The sequence below is a fragment of the Anopheles funestus genome, chromosome 3RL (genome assembly GCF_943734845.2).
Source record: "Anopheles funestus chromosome 3RL, idAnoFuneDA-416_04, whole genome shotgun sequence".
Classification (NCBI taxonomy): Eukaryota; Metazoa; Arthropoda; class Insecta; order Diptera; family Culicidae; genus Anopheles; species Anopheles funestus.
This window is the reverse complement of record NC_064599.1, coordinates 60,265,217-60,281,908: the sequence shown is the minus strand read 5'-3', so window position 1 is coordinate 60,281,908 and position 16,692 is coordinate 60,265,217. Positions and strand designations below refer to the sequence as shown.

The following is a 16,692-nucleotide window of genomic DNA, read 5'->3' as shown; positions in this document are numbered from 1 at the left end:
ACACTGTAGCGGCAAGATGATCACGTTCTCATCCTACCGGACGTTACGATTCCCCTCAAGCTGATCTGTTCGATTTCAGCGAATTTTTAAAACTTGTGTACGCCGGTACGCCGAGTGTGATGAAAGCAAAAGCGAAGTATTCGTGGGCAATCGGAACGATCGCGATTCAAGAATATCTTGGAGATGGAAATAAAAGGTGATCAGCTACCGGTTGCTCGGGGCGAATCATTGGCCACTAAATACGGAAGGATTTTTCTTAGGTGGTAGCTTCTTTACCTCAGCTAAATGCGTGGAATAGCGTGGGACTTGGAACCAGAACGTGCAAAAGAAATCCTATCATAGCTACATCATTCCTATCTGGCGCGAAAAACCCCGATAGGTAGTGATCCCAATTTATTGTGTCATGGTGACTTGCGTTCGCTCGTAAACGAGATTCAGCAAACGGTAGATGGGTTTGTCAGTTTTTTTTTTCTCTCTTCTATTTCTGGGACATACTTAACCTCCCATTTTAATATGATCGACATTATACGAGATTTTCGAGTTGGCATACTCGACGCACATGGGCATCCAGGGTTCCGCTGTTGTAGTAGCTTTGCAGTACAAGATATAAGGCGATGACAGTACCTCCAGTAGGTAATTTAGCGATGTACATAGTGGTAAATGTAGGATATGAAGTCAATGCAAAAAAAAGTTGGATGTGCGCTGATCGCTTCCTCAATGTACTCCTCAATGTACATCTTCTTGCGATGGCGATTGATCGCATCGATGTCTAGGTTAATCGATTCGCTACGTGTAAAATTGGTGTCGGCGAATTAAGAGCCATGCAATGATGGCCCTATTGTGCCGCTTCGGATTAGTTAAAAGTGTTGCGTTTTTTTCTCCTTCTCTCTGGTGGATCCGGTGGAGAAACCAATTTAAACTGAGATCTATATCTTGGGTGCTTTTAAGCAAAAAAAACTGGTAATAAGCTTTTTATTTCTTAAGTACTTTCTTTGAATCATTGTCGAATAAATGTCCTATGTTCAATAGTCTTGAATGAAGATATTTGACGTATTACACTTACTGTTATTCCGAACCATCCAAAAAGTGTAAAATAATTGAGATTGTTGTGTTCTTAGAAATACCTCGTCCCAATTTTTACTCCTCATCAAAATGTCCAAAATAGACCAGAATAATCCATCATTAAAATAGAGCAGTAGTGATCACTAATTCCTTCTCATTTGCTAAATACCTACCTCTCTGCCAACAAGATCTGCCTAAAATGGATTAAACTCGTCCGGTTTGTTTAATACCCTTGAATTACCAGTTCTTAATTTAAACTAGTTTTTGTCTTGTTTTTTTTTCTATGTTGAGTATTGTAAGCCACCTCTCATAACTACAACGGCTATGGACACGGGTCATCTGCAGACCCGGTGGCATCGGTTTTACTATCCAACATTCTGTCTCATTGCCACGGTCAGTGGCGCTGCTCAGATGTTGACCACATTGCACAATGCTTGACCCAGCTCGTATGCCCAAAATGGGCTACAAAATGCTTCTGTTGTATCGCGTTTCTATTAAAACCGTCAGCCCACGACATCTAAACGACCCGGTACGGTGATGAACATGCCGTGTGTATGTTTCTTTGTTGTTCCAAAACAAACATGTAAAATAGAGAGGCAAGCGAACAAAACCCTTTTGGACAAACCATTCTTCAACCATCTGCCGATCTGTTGAGCGTTGATCGGGCGATAAGTGATCGCGTAGACAAGATCCGTTTGATCAAATGTCACCGACCGGGACAAGGATATGGAACGCAACGAAAGTGTGACCGGTTATGGTACCGGGCGGCAAAACTATAAAGCTGTCAAACCACTCAAACGCGTCAATCTAGAACCTCGTCATCAAGAAATCATCCAATGCGTTTAGCAATGCCTTCATTAGACGCAAAGTGGATCGTTTTCCACGCGGACACGAATATCCCCTGTCCCGGTTTACGGTGTCCGGAGTGTCATATAAACAGAAACATTATTGTTACAACCCAACGTGGGCAACGATGGATTGGCGATCTTTGCCACCGGTGGCAGGAGACTCTCGGACGTCTTAAACGCGTGTCACGCAACACCGAATCCATGTGGGTTGAAACATAAAAACGCGAGATTTGTTGCTCAAGCGTAAATCATAATATTGGCGGCGAGTGCGAGAAAAGGGGACCAAAAGTCGATCGATTGATTTGTAATTATGTTCGCCGATCTGTCCGCGTAGGTTGACGGGTGTTTAGCAATTAAGGGAAATTAACGTTCTATCGACCACACAGCGGATATCCTGCGATGTAGGCGTTGAGAGAAATAGTTTGAAAGTTTGTACTTTTTGCTCGATAGATTTACAACATAATTAGCTATCATTTAGGCAAACCCATTGCCGACTTATTACCGTCAAAAGATTAAAGCATTGCAGTCTGTTAGAAAGCAACAATAAAAGAAATTAAAAATGCAATTGTTGCCTAAACCGGCACTGGTAAAAGCTTTATGACAGTGCTCGCCAACCTTTTTAGTACCGCGGACCACTTTTTGTTCGACATCAGTATATCGCGGCCCACATGTGCGGCCTATGAATGGACTCGTAATGTACATATGTATATCATTGTTAAGGCGATTTTTTAAATAAAACATTATTAAAAATTCTAATTGTCTAAAATCTAACACATCGAGAAGCGTAGAAAGATTTCGTGACGTAAAAACGCTTGAAATAGTAAACAAAAAGTGTTAAAATAATCGGTCCAACGACCGAAAATTTCTTCCGCTGACCACTTCTAATTAAGCCACGGACCACAAGTGGTCCGCGGACCATAGGTTGGGGACCACTGCTTTATGACACTCGTTTTAACGGCTAGCCTAGCCATCCGAGTTGTGATAATCCCGCCAAAGTACCGTAACGTCTCCCAAAATCGCGATCACCTTTTTGGTTGGGGTCGTATCAGCTAGATACCAGAAGTCAAGCCAACGAAGTGGTTCATCCACAAAACCACAAGAAGATGGAAAAGCGCTGACCGGTGCTATTAATCTGGAAGCGAAAGAAATTGCACCGGAATTAAGCATTTCGGACTTCATCAGCTGTCCAGGAACTAAAATACAATTTTTTGGCGAGCACGCACGCCTGCACATTACGCTGTCCCGCGTCGAGTTGTATCGTTCACCTGTTTATGTGCCATTGTTTTACAACGGAAGAAAGTTTCGGTGGCTCCAATTGCACCGGCGAATGGTCACTTTGGAGGTGATTCCGTTCCGACTTTAGCTACACGCGGTTTTTGGGGGCAGATGGGTATCCCTCTGGATTGTTTTATGGCGTCATAGGATATTGTAGTAAAGGTCGGTTTTAGAGTAAGACATCAGTTTTGGTAGGGTGGTTCCAGTTCACAAGACTATTTGCTAGATTGTATGTTTCACCGCATCGGACATGGAGCTAAATGGATTTAAACAGATGTTTGTTACCCTAGCACCCAGATATTGACCCACATTATGGGTGCTTTTTTCGAATAATAGGAAATGTTTACTGGTTTATTACACGAAAAATCTTCCAAGACAAATAATATATAATGTATATTAATAAAAAAATTCACTACGATTGTTTTCTCTCGATTTCCTTATTAAAAAGCTAAGCCTATATATAGCCTTAGGAAATTTTCAAATTTTTATTTTTTATTATTTTTTTATTATTCTTTTTTTCATTTAAAGCATTATTTTAGTGAAAAGAAACTTATATTAACCAATTGGCATTAAAATAAATCAATTTAAATTTTTTTGCAAAATTTCTCAAAAAAATGGCAAGGGGTACCCCTTATGAAATTTTTGAGTGGAAATTTTTTTTAATTTTTTTTCTGATTTTTTATTCTTTTATTAATTTAAAGCATTATTTGAGTGAAAAGAAACTTATTGCAACAAAATTCGCATTAAAATATATCAATTTTTTAAATTTTGCTGAATTGCTCAAAAATGAGGAAAATTGTACATTTTTTAAAACAGGGTATGGAACTTGGTTCCTCGAATAACTTCTAGCACAGACATCTGAGGTCATGGCCATCCAAGAAGAAAATGTAGCCATTGGTGCCATCTATCGACCACAGGTTAAAGATTGGCGATCCGTTGGATACCAACCGAGTTATAGGCAAAAGTTGGTGCAAAAATAGGGAAAATTTTACATTTTCTCAAACAGGGTATGGAACTTGGTTCCTCGAATAACTTCTGGCACAGACATCTGAGGGCATGGCCGTCCAAGAAGAAAATGTAGCCATTGGTGCCATCTATCGACCACAGGTTAAAGATTGGCGATCCGTTGGATACCGACCGAGTTATAGGCAAAATTTGGTGCAAAAATGAGCCTGATGAAATATTCAAATTTTTATAATAGTTTAATTTTTTCTAAACTTTTATTCTTTTTTAATTTAAAACATTATTTTAGTGAAAAGAAACTTATTGCAACCAATTGGCATTAAAAAAAATCAATTTAATTTTTTTTGCAAAATTTCTCAAAAAAATGGCAAGGGGTACCCCTTATGAAATTTTCGAGTGGAAAATTTTTTTAAAATTTTTTTCTGATTTTTTATTCTTTTTTTAATTTAAAGCATTATTTAAGTGAAAAGAAACTTATTGCAACAAAATTCGCATTAAAATATATCATATTTATAAATTTTGCTAAATTACTCAAAAATGAAGAAAATTTTACATTTTCTCAAACAAGGTATGGAACTTGGTTCGATTCGTTTCAACTCACTCGCACATTTTCGATTCAACTCACGTATTTACTCGTTTTGCAACTCGACTCACCACGGCTACATGCTTACACTCATGAGTGAGTAAGTGAAAAAAGAGTCGCTAAAACTCCTCGTGGTGAGTGAACGAAACCCGTTCAATACATCAATACAACGTTTCAACTCACTATCTCACTCTTACTCACTTTGCACATCTCTAGTTGTCGGTGAACATCATTACCACATCACCAACTTTGATCTGACGGATGGTTTTAACTAACGAAATCAATTCCCTTGAAAATGGCTTTATTTCTTCGAAGTCACACTATTCCTAAACATAACAAACCGAAAGATTAATGTCAAATGATCGCCACACCAATGACTGATCATTTAAATAAACAGTCAACGATCAACTATTTCCCTTCGATGTCGCTGGAAAAAAAATCCCCGAAATCGATGAGTTTAATGTGCGTTCCTATTTACACCAAAGACAAACCGCTGTTTTCCATATGGATCACGCCCTTTTCGGAAGGTCTGCCCAAACATCAGTTGCAAACACACGAAAGCACACGGTGATTATCTTCCGCCCAAACAACCGATCGATGATGGCGTTTATCGACAGCAAAAACCTACTTGAACATGCTGCCCACGCATTGTGAGGCTCAGAATCGATCACTCTTATCGCAGGTGATTCAACAGAAAAGCGTTGCCACCACCACGTGCGCATTAGCAATCCCGAAGGTGCACTCTCGAATGCGGCCATCCCACACATTTCCTGACCATTTGCTGCACGTTGCTTTAAACTCCCATACGACGGGGTTTTGACGGGGTTGTTGTTTGTTGACCTAATCACCCGTTTGCCATCGTTCGGTTAGTTCTTCGTAGTGCAGGCTATCATGCACAAGCTATTACAGCTGTCAGTTGGTGCTGCTCTAAATCCACGTGCCTCCCGTGAGGAGGGCCTCAAAAACGCCCACGCGATCATTATGCTCGTTTGCCATCGTCCGTTTGGAGTTGATTGAAAGGACGTGGACACAGATTTTGTTGGTCTAAGAAAAACTAACTCTTCGTAATCGTAACTGTCAGACATCGGGGAGGACGGGGTGCTGCGTTATGGCCTTCACCTAGGGACGGAGATCTCGGGTGCTCATGACCTCGGGTGTCGTAAACGTGCCGCAATTGTTCCAGCAAATGCAGGGAGTGTTTAGGTGTGTGCATTATTTTTCAATGGAATGTACACAAATGGTCCATCCGTGGCAAGGGTTGCCTTAGTTAATTCAAATCCGCTTGCGTTACCACATGGCCTAGACAACATTACCATGGAGATGGTTGTGTCCCCGTCATTCACGGCTCGGATGCTGTTATGATTGTTTGTTTTTACTGTTCCTTTTCTTCATTGATCATCAGACTATGTGCCAGTTCTGCCAAGCAAGCAGTACAATTTCACCTCCCAACAGTTCCGAACACAGAGATACGGTTTTTGAGTAGTACGAGTCAACATTGGAAGACATTGGTTTCTGCGAATTCTTAGTTCGAAATGTTTATACCACACGCGGTCAATGGCCGTCGTCGGAATCGTTTGGGCTTTCCTATAAGCATGACAGCATGAATTGAAGAACGTGATCGGAAGTCCTAATTAGTAGAAATTGGAAAAAGATTTACTACGCGTGTTGCGTTCCATACGCGGGATTGTCTGTACGTGGTTCGCTATAGATATTGTAATAGACGGCACGAAGGTCTTGAGTGCTTCAAGGGGAACTAAATTATTTATGTTACTTCCATTTTAGCATATGATCACCGTTACTGGGCAGACATGAGGCACAATGTAACGGTTCCGCTACGCTAATGTCATTTTTGGTGAAGTTCCCTTCCAAGGCTTGATGGCTTGAGTTAGAACAGTTAGATATTCTTCGGTAACAGTTTCGGCGTTCCGTTACGCGGGCAATAAGCTTGAGATTCTTCGATAAGGAGTTCCCAGTTGGGTCGTAAAATTAAACCTTACAAAACCATTGTACTCTGAGTGACAGCTCATTACTCAATGATATCCGTTTCGTAACATTAGGATGAGATGATCTGTTGCTCCGTTTATGATACTTCTCCCAACGGAAGTTACATCACATTGCTTCAACTACTTCATCTCGAACTGTTTTCGATTTAGATTTAACTAATTTGGTTACTATTTTTCCACTCGTTTTTTTTTCTCGGGGGGAAATTTGCACAAAGTGCTTTTGGTTTTGCTTTTCAACTTCGCTGCTGTCCAGCGAATTAATTTCCACTCCCTTTCGCAAACTCTCGATCGGATTTTTGGTTGGAACCGATCCATCTTACACCATCGTAAGCTTTCTACCAGCAAATCGTTTCTATTCGTGCTTTTTGGAATCTTTCACCAAAAAAAAAAGAAGAGGCCGGAAAAAAATGAAGCTACCCGATCATCCGACTCATCTAAATTAGCCAATTCAATTAAGGCGCACAACAAAAGTTAAACCACAGCCCCAACCACAGCTGCTGCAGTGTGAATTTCACGCAGGTCTGCGAAAGTGCTTCTACCGGTATGCAGCGGCTAATAATTAGACCAGTGAAGACTGGAGACCAGGTCGGACTAAGCGGGCTGCAGCTCTGTAGTTCCGTGCAACCATGCAAACCAAGCAGTTTCGATCGATTTTACACAAGACCTCGTTTTTTTTTCGCTTTATTTGCTTTAGTATTGTTGGAGGTTTTGTTGCTCTGTCTCCTATATCTCTAAACTGACTCTGATCTCTTCCGCCCTCGTTCGCTGGTTTTTGACACACTCTTCTGACGATTACTGTCCGGCGGAACAACAGTGCTTGCTGACAATTAAAAAGCACAAGAAGCGCATTGAGATCAACGGGTCATCGTTAACGCGATGAAGACACGTTCATAACAACTGGCAGCAGGTCTTAATGCGATTCTTTCTTTTCTACGATCAAATCCATTACGATCTTGTGCGATTGATCTGTCTCTAGCTCTCAAACTGATACAAGCAATACCTCTCCAGAACTGTCACTTAAGGCTGACTCAGTAATCGAATCAACAAAACACTAGAATCATGCTATAATAAATGTCAAAACAATTGCTGTACTTCATCCATTAGTGGAGAGTTGTTCAGTAGGCAAGTTGGCGGACTGGCGATCGTGATACATGACGAAAAGAATGACGCATCGGTTGGAATGTCTTTTCGTCAACGGACTATTTTTGGGGTTGCACGAAAGTAAAACGTCTAACGGAACGCATTATGCTAAACTTTCTTTCTTCCTACTTACGCCCGTAGTTGATCATGAGGGGTTTTTTAAACTGTTTTTTTGGAGAACGTTAGTCATTAGTCTCGCGGGCTCCTTTATATTCCGCAAGTCTTGCCAGTATCGGCACATTGTCACTGTGCCCGCTTGAGGTCCTATATGGTACACCAAGTAGGAAAGATCGGAAGGAAATTTATGAGCTATCTAATTTTGTACCATATAACGTCCCGACCCGCTTCTCACCCCGTTTTCCAAACGGTTTATGTTGCTTGGAACAAGAAGGACTTGTTGCTTGAAATGTGTTACACATTTTGAATTAAGTTGATCTTTTGTAGACCATATGATGCCTAGACGAATAGACATTCTATTCATTTATAATAATTCATTCTCTATTTCTACACTATTTATTGATAGATTTCCGAATCAACCGTCGGTAACGGCTTGGTCAAATCGAACGCTAGCATTACATTTGCGGACGGCAGCAAGCTTGGACCGGATCATGTGCGCCATCTGAACCGCCACACGGGTGAAGGTGATGAGAACGAGGAGGACGACGAAGAGGATAGCATTGAGGAGAGCAAGTTCTGTACCCTTCCACGCCACGGACCGAATGCATTTACCATCCGGCAGGTAAGCATATACCGATTAGAAATACATACTCCAAACGTATTACGCACCGTCCGTTTAAACGTTTTTTTAACACTCGCTTGTAGGCTCGCTTTTCGAAAGGCAACGGAGCAAAAGCGCTCGGATTTTCCATTGTCGGCGGTAAGGACTCGCCCAAGGGCTCGATGGGCATCTACGTGAAGACGATCTATCCGAACGGGCAGGCGGCAGAGAAGGGTACGCTACAGGCCGGTGACGAGATCCTGTCGGTGAACGGGAAAGCATTCCAGGGTCTCTCGCACCAGGAAGCCATCAATGTGTTCAAGGCGATCAAGACGGGCGAGGTGGTGATACTGATCGGACGGCGCAACAATCGCCGGAAGCTGGAGACACCGTCGCCGACCGATTCCGGTACCGGTACAGCACCACCATCGACGACCGGTTCGCCCACTAACACCATCACGGGCGGTGACGATTGAATTCGCGGTTAAGAAAGACGAAAAAGAGAGAGAGAGAGATAGAGCGCACACACGCATAATGTACAGAACTGCACTACCAACTAGCTGTTGGATGTACTAAATGATGACATACGGCGGAGGGAAAAAACGAAAGTCATAATTCTACCCTCAAATTTTAGAGCCTTCGCGCTTTAGGGATTGATAGCCAGGTGGAAACGGCAGCAAAGGAGAAGCGCGCAATATAATGAAATATTTAATATTTTTTTGTACCAAATACCAAAGGCTTCAATATCAAAAAACAGCAAACCTGCATTGAAGGATGTATAGGAAAAGATAAAAAAAAAGAGTCGTGGCACCGTGGTGAACGGCCAAGGAACGGAACGCCGCTGCCACAATACCAGAACATATTCATCAACAAAACCAAATTGTAAAGCAAGGGAGAACCCAACTGACCAACAGTCATTCTAAGGATATCGTTTCTAATCATTTATCACGTTGTTTTACGAATGTATTTGAATGGAAAAATATATCTATTTACATGTAGAATAAATGCGTTTTTTTTTGGTGTTTGATCGTTCAATTCGTGAGGTGATATAGAAATCTGATCACCCCGAGGTTTCGCTTTTACAAAACGATAAGCTATAAAACGATCATATTGATTATAAAGAAGTAACCTATGTATTTAATAAACCGAATATGGTACACAGCTTACAGGGATTTTACAGCTGCTTCTGTCTGATGGTTTCGTCGATCGTATCGAAACACTGGGACAGCGGGAATACTTCCTTGCTGAGCGTTTTTGTCATGTCGGGTAGTACTTCAGCGTTTCTAATCGATACCGCGTAATGTAATTTCTGAAAGGAACGCCAAACAAATTAATCACGGTGTCATGCTTCATCATACTTTTGCAGTCAAATAAAACCCCGTCCCTTACCGTTTGTAATTGTTTCATCGATTTCACTAGCTCACTGCTTATCAGTGGTTCCTTCTTAATTGCAACCGATCCATTTTTATCTGTCTGCCGCTTGAACTCATCCAGCAAGGCCTCTACGTTGCGACAAGCCTTCATGTCGCTTGCCCATTCTCGCTGGAACTGCTGACGGATCTGTGGCAGATCGATGTTCTCAATCCTCTCGTTTTCGATCGAACCCAGCACATTGATCGACTGTCGTAACTTATTAACCAGCGCTTCTACATCGATCGCAGGTTGTTTGAACGGTGCAGGGGTGGATTTGTTGGCCGATCCAGTCAGATCGGGGCAGGAAGTACCCAACGATGTAATTGTGTTCGATATCAAGTTGGTTTCGTTCAGCAATCGTGATTGTTGCAATGGTGCGGCTGTTGTTTTCTTGAAAGATCCATGTCGTTGATTCTTGTTGCTGCTGTTGGCACTGGATGGTCGTGAACGGATTGTATCGAATAGTGTGTCAATTTCTTCCTCACTGGGGCGCTCCAGAAGATCGAACACTTTCGCTGCACTTGCTGGTTCCGGTACTTCTTCCTTTGCGATGGTGAGTAAAGTCTCCAGCAAATCGTCAGCATTGTTTCCGTTGGAGAGAAATTTAGAAGCAATTTTCGCTTTACCGAGGTAACGATTGACATGCTCCAAGTTGATGTACACGTGCTTTGCCACGAAATCAAAGTCTGACGGAGTCATAGTTGGAATCTCCTCGTTAGCACGTTTGCTGGGAAAAAATAAGTTGCAATTACGGAGCAACACAAGCGCGCTGTATAAACAAAACAAACTGCTATTCGTTGGGCTGAATTTCCCTTTCGAATTGAAACTCCATCAAACGTCAAACCCGTGTGCGTGAAATGTGCCCGCTTGGAAAAAACGTATGTCGACTTGGCAGTTTTTGCTAGTTTTATTTGGCTTGTACGTTAATTTCCTCATTTAGTTTCTTTATTCATTTCAAAAATGGAGAAGAAGTTTCTAATTTTATCTGCAGATTTTTATCAATGAGTACACCAAAAATTATAAATCCTTTCCATTTGACGGCTTCTCCTTTCACCAAAGTCGACATAAAGAGAAAGTCAAGAAACGTCAAACGGTCTTGGCGTGCTACAAAAATTTGTTTACGTGCATTTGCTGCTCAGGTTTTTTGTTGTTTAGAATTATGTTTTGTGAATGAAAACTTTGCAAAATCCATGGTCACGTTTAACCGCTATCTTGGAGGGACAAGGATCGTGTAAAGTGATACAAATTTGTGTGCGAAACACGATTATTCGTGGCTTTTGGTTTCTTCATCTTGTGGGAGTGAAAAGCAGCGCATATAAAAAAGAGGTGTTCCACCCTTTTTCCCCACCAAGCAGCAGCACATTCCGGAGGAGTCGAAGTAATATCAACTAAAACGATGGGTAGGTATGAGCAAGAAAAAGTGTAGCCGTTATTCGGCCTTCCCTGTATAGTATGGTTATCATGGGAAAACAGAAGGTTTTTCCTTATCCTTTTTATCAGTGAAAGATAAGATAATGAGGTAGTAAGGCTTCGTCGAATACTGGTACCTGCTGCGTTAAATCGACAAAGAGATGTTGCTCAAGTAACCAACACTACTACACAGGGCAGACACAGTGGCAGTAGACGATCGGTTAAGGTGGGGTTTCAATCGCATTTGACCAAGGTGCAGCCCGCTTAATTAAACGTTTAATTGTAAAAGCCAGTAGTTTAATGGACAATCGAAGTGGTTTTAATGAAGATTGTACAATTTCCGACGGGAAAACAATCATTTAATCGTGTTTCAATTCCATTCCCCCACTTGTTGAGAGTGTTTTGAACTTGCCGTGGTATTAGTGTGTTGAACATCATCATCCCCCACCCTTGGCAAGCAAGTTGCATTTGCGGGTTTGGAATGTTGTTGATCCAGAGCGTTGTTCATAGTACTTTTTTCCCCCATTCAAAACGACGGGCTGTACGAATTCGAGTGAGTGGTGTACGCGTGCATTCCCGTGTGTGTAATAATTAACGCACTCTCTGACTCAATTAGTGTGACGGCGCTGCCCTTAAGGTCACGGTACATTATAGCGAGAAGGGAACGAATGGTGACGAATGGTTAAATTTTTAATTCAGCCCACAGTTGGATGTTTTGCATGAAGATACAACAAGTGACTACGTAACCCTTGGGTCGATAAAGTAGGTCGCAGTAGGCGCACGTTGGCTATACTGGATCAGGAGAACCGCGTGAAAGCAAGCAAGCGATGAGACGATAGATTTTGTGTACCGTTTTGATTGCACGATTACGGTTCGTGTGTTCCTGTTAGTTCTATTTCGTAAACCACGCTGCCCCTCGGTTCTGATGGAATAGTAGTAATTCCACCCAACCGACGTCTCTGTGAATCATACGAAACGTTTGTGTCTGTGTGTTTGGGTTTTGTGTCTCTGTATCGCGCATCCTCCGACAGTTCAAACGGTGAGCGGACGACTGTCAGCCACATCCGTCTACCCGGACCGAAAGAAGAAACCCGTACCGGAACCTGACCTGCACACGCGATCGCCCCATCCTGCAACCATGACCAGCAATCGTAACCGAACACCGACCGGGCAGATACGGGACGATTTTCTGCTCGAAACCAACTTCGATGACGATGGTGCCCTTACCCGTGCCTACAACACACTACCCCAGCAACAGGCAGCCCTTAACAGTGGTTTGCAACGGCGTAGCCTTCCTTATCGTTCGAACTTATCGGTGGATCGATATTCGGAGACGACTCTACACGGCAAACCACCGCGGAAAGGTATTTACCGGGTACCCAGAGGGTACCCGAATGCGCACGAACACAACACTACGCGCATCGCAAACTTTATGTTTCCGTTTCTGTATTGTGTTCCACTTCACGAGACCGCCAACGGGGCCAATGATTCATGTGTGCACCTTCATCTGTTACCGTACCGGCAAACCGGCACCGGAGCTGTATTAAATGTTACGCTTAAATCATTTCGTGGAACCAGTTCCATTACCATCACCATCATCATCATCATTAGCGATCAATTAAGGGACTATTTTCATGAAAATGTATTTTATATAGCGCGCTGTATGAAGTTCATTCTAAGGGAAATGTTTTATGTACTAACATGGTTCTCTATCAAAGTATTAAATGAAAATCATCTTTGTTTTTGTTCAATAGGAGTTTTATCATGGACATCAATATCATAATTCCCGGCTTCGAATCATTCAATGTTTCAAGACTGTTCAAGATTCTTTTCGAAACAATCGAAACAATCGTTTTAATTGCATTTTTTTCGAACTTTTAAGTATCACGAATATCTGACAAAAAATAATCAATTCAATACATCCAGAAACGTAATCTAAAAATGATGCTATTCGTTTGTAAAACTAGAAATATCAATAACATGTTTTCCTTTCCATATTGCTTTCGAACATCCATAACACGTCCCGTATAACCGAATCAAACGAAATGTCGAAATCAAAACCCGCAAACTATTAACGCTTCCGTGTTAAACAGTGCGGACAACATCAATTGTTTAATCATCGTACGACACTAACCATTTCTTTCAATACAACGAAACCAGATAGATCATTTATAGCAAGCACGATCGTTGTTCGACATAATACGTACAGATCGATTTTTATGAAAACTACCGCAATATGCTGGTTACATTTCACCTTACCTGTCCGATCACCTCACTAACTCATTCACTCTGTCACTCTGTGGGTATATTTATCAACATTTTCCTTCGCAGATGGGCTTTTCGTTCTTGTGATCGTTTTTGTTTTATGTTGGGTTAAGCTTATTTTGCTTTTATCATTCTAATATTTCTAGCGGTTTATTAACTTTCCCCCCTTTCTGCGTGTTTCATTGCATCGTCTTCAGGTGGATGCTGCAAGTCATGTGTGACGCGGATACCGTACGCGACACTGATCGCGACGGTCATGTGCCTTATCGGAGTCGGAGTGTTCTGCGGTACCATGTTCCGTGGCACCTCGCTGGCCATCATCATGCTCGATCAAGTGTTTCATCTGCGGCTACCCTGGATCGAGGCGGTTCAGATCATCTTCGTCGTGATCGGTGCCACGATGGGTGCGCTCGGGCTAATGATCTTGTTTGTGGGCTTCCTGGCAACGGGTGCCACCCGCCACAAGGTGTACCGTGCGTGGGGCTCACGCGTCGGTGGTCGCATATCGTGTGCCGTCTTTATGGCCATCTCGTACGTGCTTAACATTGCGTGGATCCTGATCCTTTGCTTTCTGTCCATCGTTACGTTTGTGTTTACCGTGTTCTGGAACATGTGCGCCAACACGAACGTGCAGACACATCGGGACTGTATCGATCTGACGCAGTTTTGTAAGTATTGCACACTTGCCAGCATTTGTCCTTTTCTCACCAGTAATATTTAATTATGCTTCCCCGTACTTTTAGACTTTATGTTCCCCGCCGGAGTAAAGCAAGAGGACATGAAAATATGCGAACCGGCCAAGGTGAAAGCATTCTGCAAAGATGGTGTGGAAAAGTGTGAAATCATGTTCATCTTAGCAACGGTATCCTGTCTGCTGATCATACTCAGCTTTGTGCATTATTTGATGTGCCTCGCTGCGAACTATGCGCACATTCGGGATCACGAGAAGTTCCAGGAGCTGCAGGAAATGCAAAACCTCACCGAGATGGAGTACAGTGCGGCGTCGAAGGATCGGTTCTAGGATACGGCCCAGGAGATCTACATTGAGCACAGCACATGAGGGTGACCCCACATCCAGCCCACCGGATATGGTGCTGTACGACCAGCTTACGTTTAAATTTGCCCACTTCATTCCCGACGGTGATGTTGGAGGCCAACAAGCGTGTGGTAGCATCGCACAAGCTATCCTTTAACGAAATTTGATGCTTTAGTTTTCAATCCGCCCCGTGTTACGATCGTGTTAAGTTAAGTTTACGTACTCGGTTCGATCCTTCGGACGAGTTAAGATTCGAAATTTGGTTCACCACTGTGTGGATAGATTAGATTAATTTTAAAGCTCTGGCACTGCCCCGCAGCAGTTAATATTCTTCGCATTTCCGTTATAAAGTGTGAGTTTGAGTAACCGGTGATTTGTCCGATACGGTCACACGCACGCATACCTTTCGTTTGTGTTAGTTGCATACATTTTTGTTACTTTACAATCCGTCCAAGAATGAAGCGAGTGTCTTCATGGTTTCGTATTTTGTTCGGAGCACTTTCCTTTTCCATGCTATCGTTTCGGTTTATCGTATGCTACTGCCCCCCCTTTGTATCGCTAACGGTTTAAACTAATAGGCTCAGTATGTTTTGCCCAATTTAGATACTCCTGGTTCGTAGCGTAGCAGTACAGGTTAGCGTTAAGTGACAACGACATTACGACAATGACTCAGAGAAATGCACAACTTTTGCGTAGCCGGATTTTTAGTGTATTGCAGTGGTATGCGCACAGAGATAGTATACACACAGAGACAGTGGTCTGTGTGTTTAGTCCTTTCCCTGAGCAAGAAAATACCACACTCCCGTAAAAAAGTCTGACGAAGTAACAATAAGCAAACACAAACGTCTATATTGCACATATACAATGCAGCGTGTCATTGAGAGGAAGTGCTCAAAAGTGTGTTCAATCTATACATTACTATTGCTTACTTATAATCACTTCCGTTTCGGCCTAGGTGTTGGTGTTGAAACCACTAACAAATACCCGGTCCTTGGCAATAGTAATAAGAGACATATCGATCGCAGGAAAGGATGAGACATATTGACATTTTGACACCAGTTAGATGGCAAATTGCAAAAAAAAAACCACACACACACACATAAAACTCCAGCTTTACCTCGAAAGTAAAGAAATGAAACATTATACATTCCAGTGTGATAAACTTAGCGGAAATGGTAAGCAAAAGTGGTGCGAAAACCATTCAAAACCGACATACAGTACTGTGTACAGCCGAACAAAACATAACATTGAAGAAAAAAACATTGTATTTGCAAAACAAGGTAACGATGCGCAAAGATGAAATGGAAAAGGATATAGTATTTTTTATATCTATTGAAGGTAAATGTTAAAGGAAAGCAAATAGCTACATACACACCCACTTAGTAGACGACTCAGTGCATTGAGTATGTATCATATTTTTTATACAACAGCTCGCCTACATTCCCCATCCTGGCATGCGAGAACCGTTTTCGGGACGCTTGCGCGATATCCTCGAATTATAAGGAACAGAGAATACGCACAACTATAGTTGCGGTTTCAAAGGAAGGCCAAGAACGCTCAACTGAACGATGAAACAGAGTTAGGTAGCGCGTGTAATATTTAGCGTTTCTTTGCATTTAAACTGCGCACTAAAATGTGTCACATCCAAGGAAGACATTATAGCAAACCGTTCATGTGATTGCAAATTTTGTAGCTTTTTACAATAGCGCTTGCCCTTTTGTCTGCACCGTTGCGCCATTGTTGCGGAACAAAACATTATATTTGCGTTTTTTTTCTGCTACCTAGAGCTGTATTATAAACAGCCAAAACGGGTGTTAAAAAACATGCTTATTTACTCACGTGTGCGTTAACATATTTACAAGCTAAACAAACTAACAACTTACTCGCGTACATTCCACATTTTCCCGCGCGCGACCATTCAAACCCTTTCGGTTGTTTGATCGACCCTCCTCAAAACTGTGCTTAAACAATCAACT

At 42.2% G+C, this 16,692-nt stretch overlaps 3 protein-coding genes across 8 annotated transcripts in view; 2 read left to right on the top strand and 1 right to left on the bottom strand.

Moving 5' to 3' along the window:
• The window catches only part of LOC125768352 (uncharacterized), a 52,491-nt gene extending 43,078 nt beyond the window's left edge, over positions 1–9,413 (top strand). For all 4 annotated transcript variants that reach the window (XM_049435872.1, XM_049435874.1, XM_049435873.1 and 1 more), the window contains 2 exons: positions 8,398–8,613; positions 8,697–9,413. In XM_049435872.1, the coding sequence (XP_049291829.1) occupies positions 8,398–8,613; positions 8,697–9,068 (588 nt within the window). In that variant the 3' untranslated portion in view covers positions 9,069–9,413. The remainder of the gene's footprint in view (positions 1–8,397; positions 8,614–8,696) is intronic.
• Positions 9,414–9,702: 289 nt separating this feature from the next.
• LOC125768414 (uncharacterized) lies at positions 9,703–10,968 on the bottom strand. Its single transcript, XM_049436039.1, has 2 exons — positions 9,982–10,968; positions 9,703–9,901 (listed from the first exon to the last, which is right to left on the bottom strand). The coding sequence occupies exons 1-2, from the start codon at positions 10,702–10,704 to the stop codon at positions 9,767–9,769; spliced, it is 858 nt and encodes a 285-aa protein (XP_049291996.1). The 5' UTR covers positions 10,705–10,968; the 3' UTR covers positions 9,703–9,766.
• Positions 10,969–11,083: 115 nt separating this feature from the next.
• On the top strand, positions 11,084–15,961 carry LOC125768407 (neuronal membrane glycoprotein M6-a). 3 transcript variants are annotated; one of them, XM_049436022.1, is made up of 4 exons: positions 11,084–11,405; positions 12,447–12,779; positions 13,878–14,348; positions 14,424–15,961. In XM_049436022.1, the coding sequence occupies exons 1-4, from the start codon at positions 11,402–11,404 to the stop codon at positions 14,699–14,701; spliced, it is 1,086 nt and encodes a 361-aa protein (XP_049291979.1). In that variant the 5' UTR covers positions 11,084–11,401; the 3' UTR covers positions 14,702–15,961. The 3 variants fall into 3 exon arrangements, with proteins under 3 accessions (XP_049291979.1, XP_049291980.1, XP_049291981.1); XM_049436023.1 differs by having other exon boundaries at positions 12,115–12,779; XM_049436024.1 differs by lacking the exon at positions 12,447–12,779 and having other exon boundaries at positions 11,085–11,405.
• The last annotated feature ends 731 nt before the right edge of the window (positions 15,962–16,692 follow it).

Excerpts from the sequence above, each read along its gene's own strand:
- LOC125768414 (XM_049436039.1), bottom strand. The coding sequence starts at position 10,704 with ATGACTCCGTCAGACTTTGATTTCGTGGCAAAGCACGTGTACATCAAC. Across the intron at positions 9,902-9,981 it reads CGATGAAACAATTACAAACG|AAATTACATTACGCGGTATC; the intron begins GTAAGGGACGGG and ends CGTTCCTTTCAG.
- LOC125768407 (XM_049436022.1), top strand. Across the intron at positions 12,780-13,877 it reads CGGCAAACCACCGCGGAAAG|GTGGATGCTGCAAGTCATGT; the intron begins GTATTTACCGGG and ends CATCGTCTTCAG. Across the intron at positions 14,349-14,423 it reads TATCGATCTGACGCAGTTTT|ACTTTATGTTCCCCGCCGGA; the intron begins GTAAGTATTGCA and ends CCGTACTTTTAG.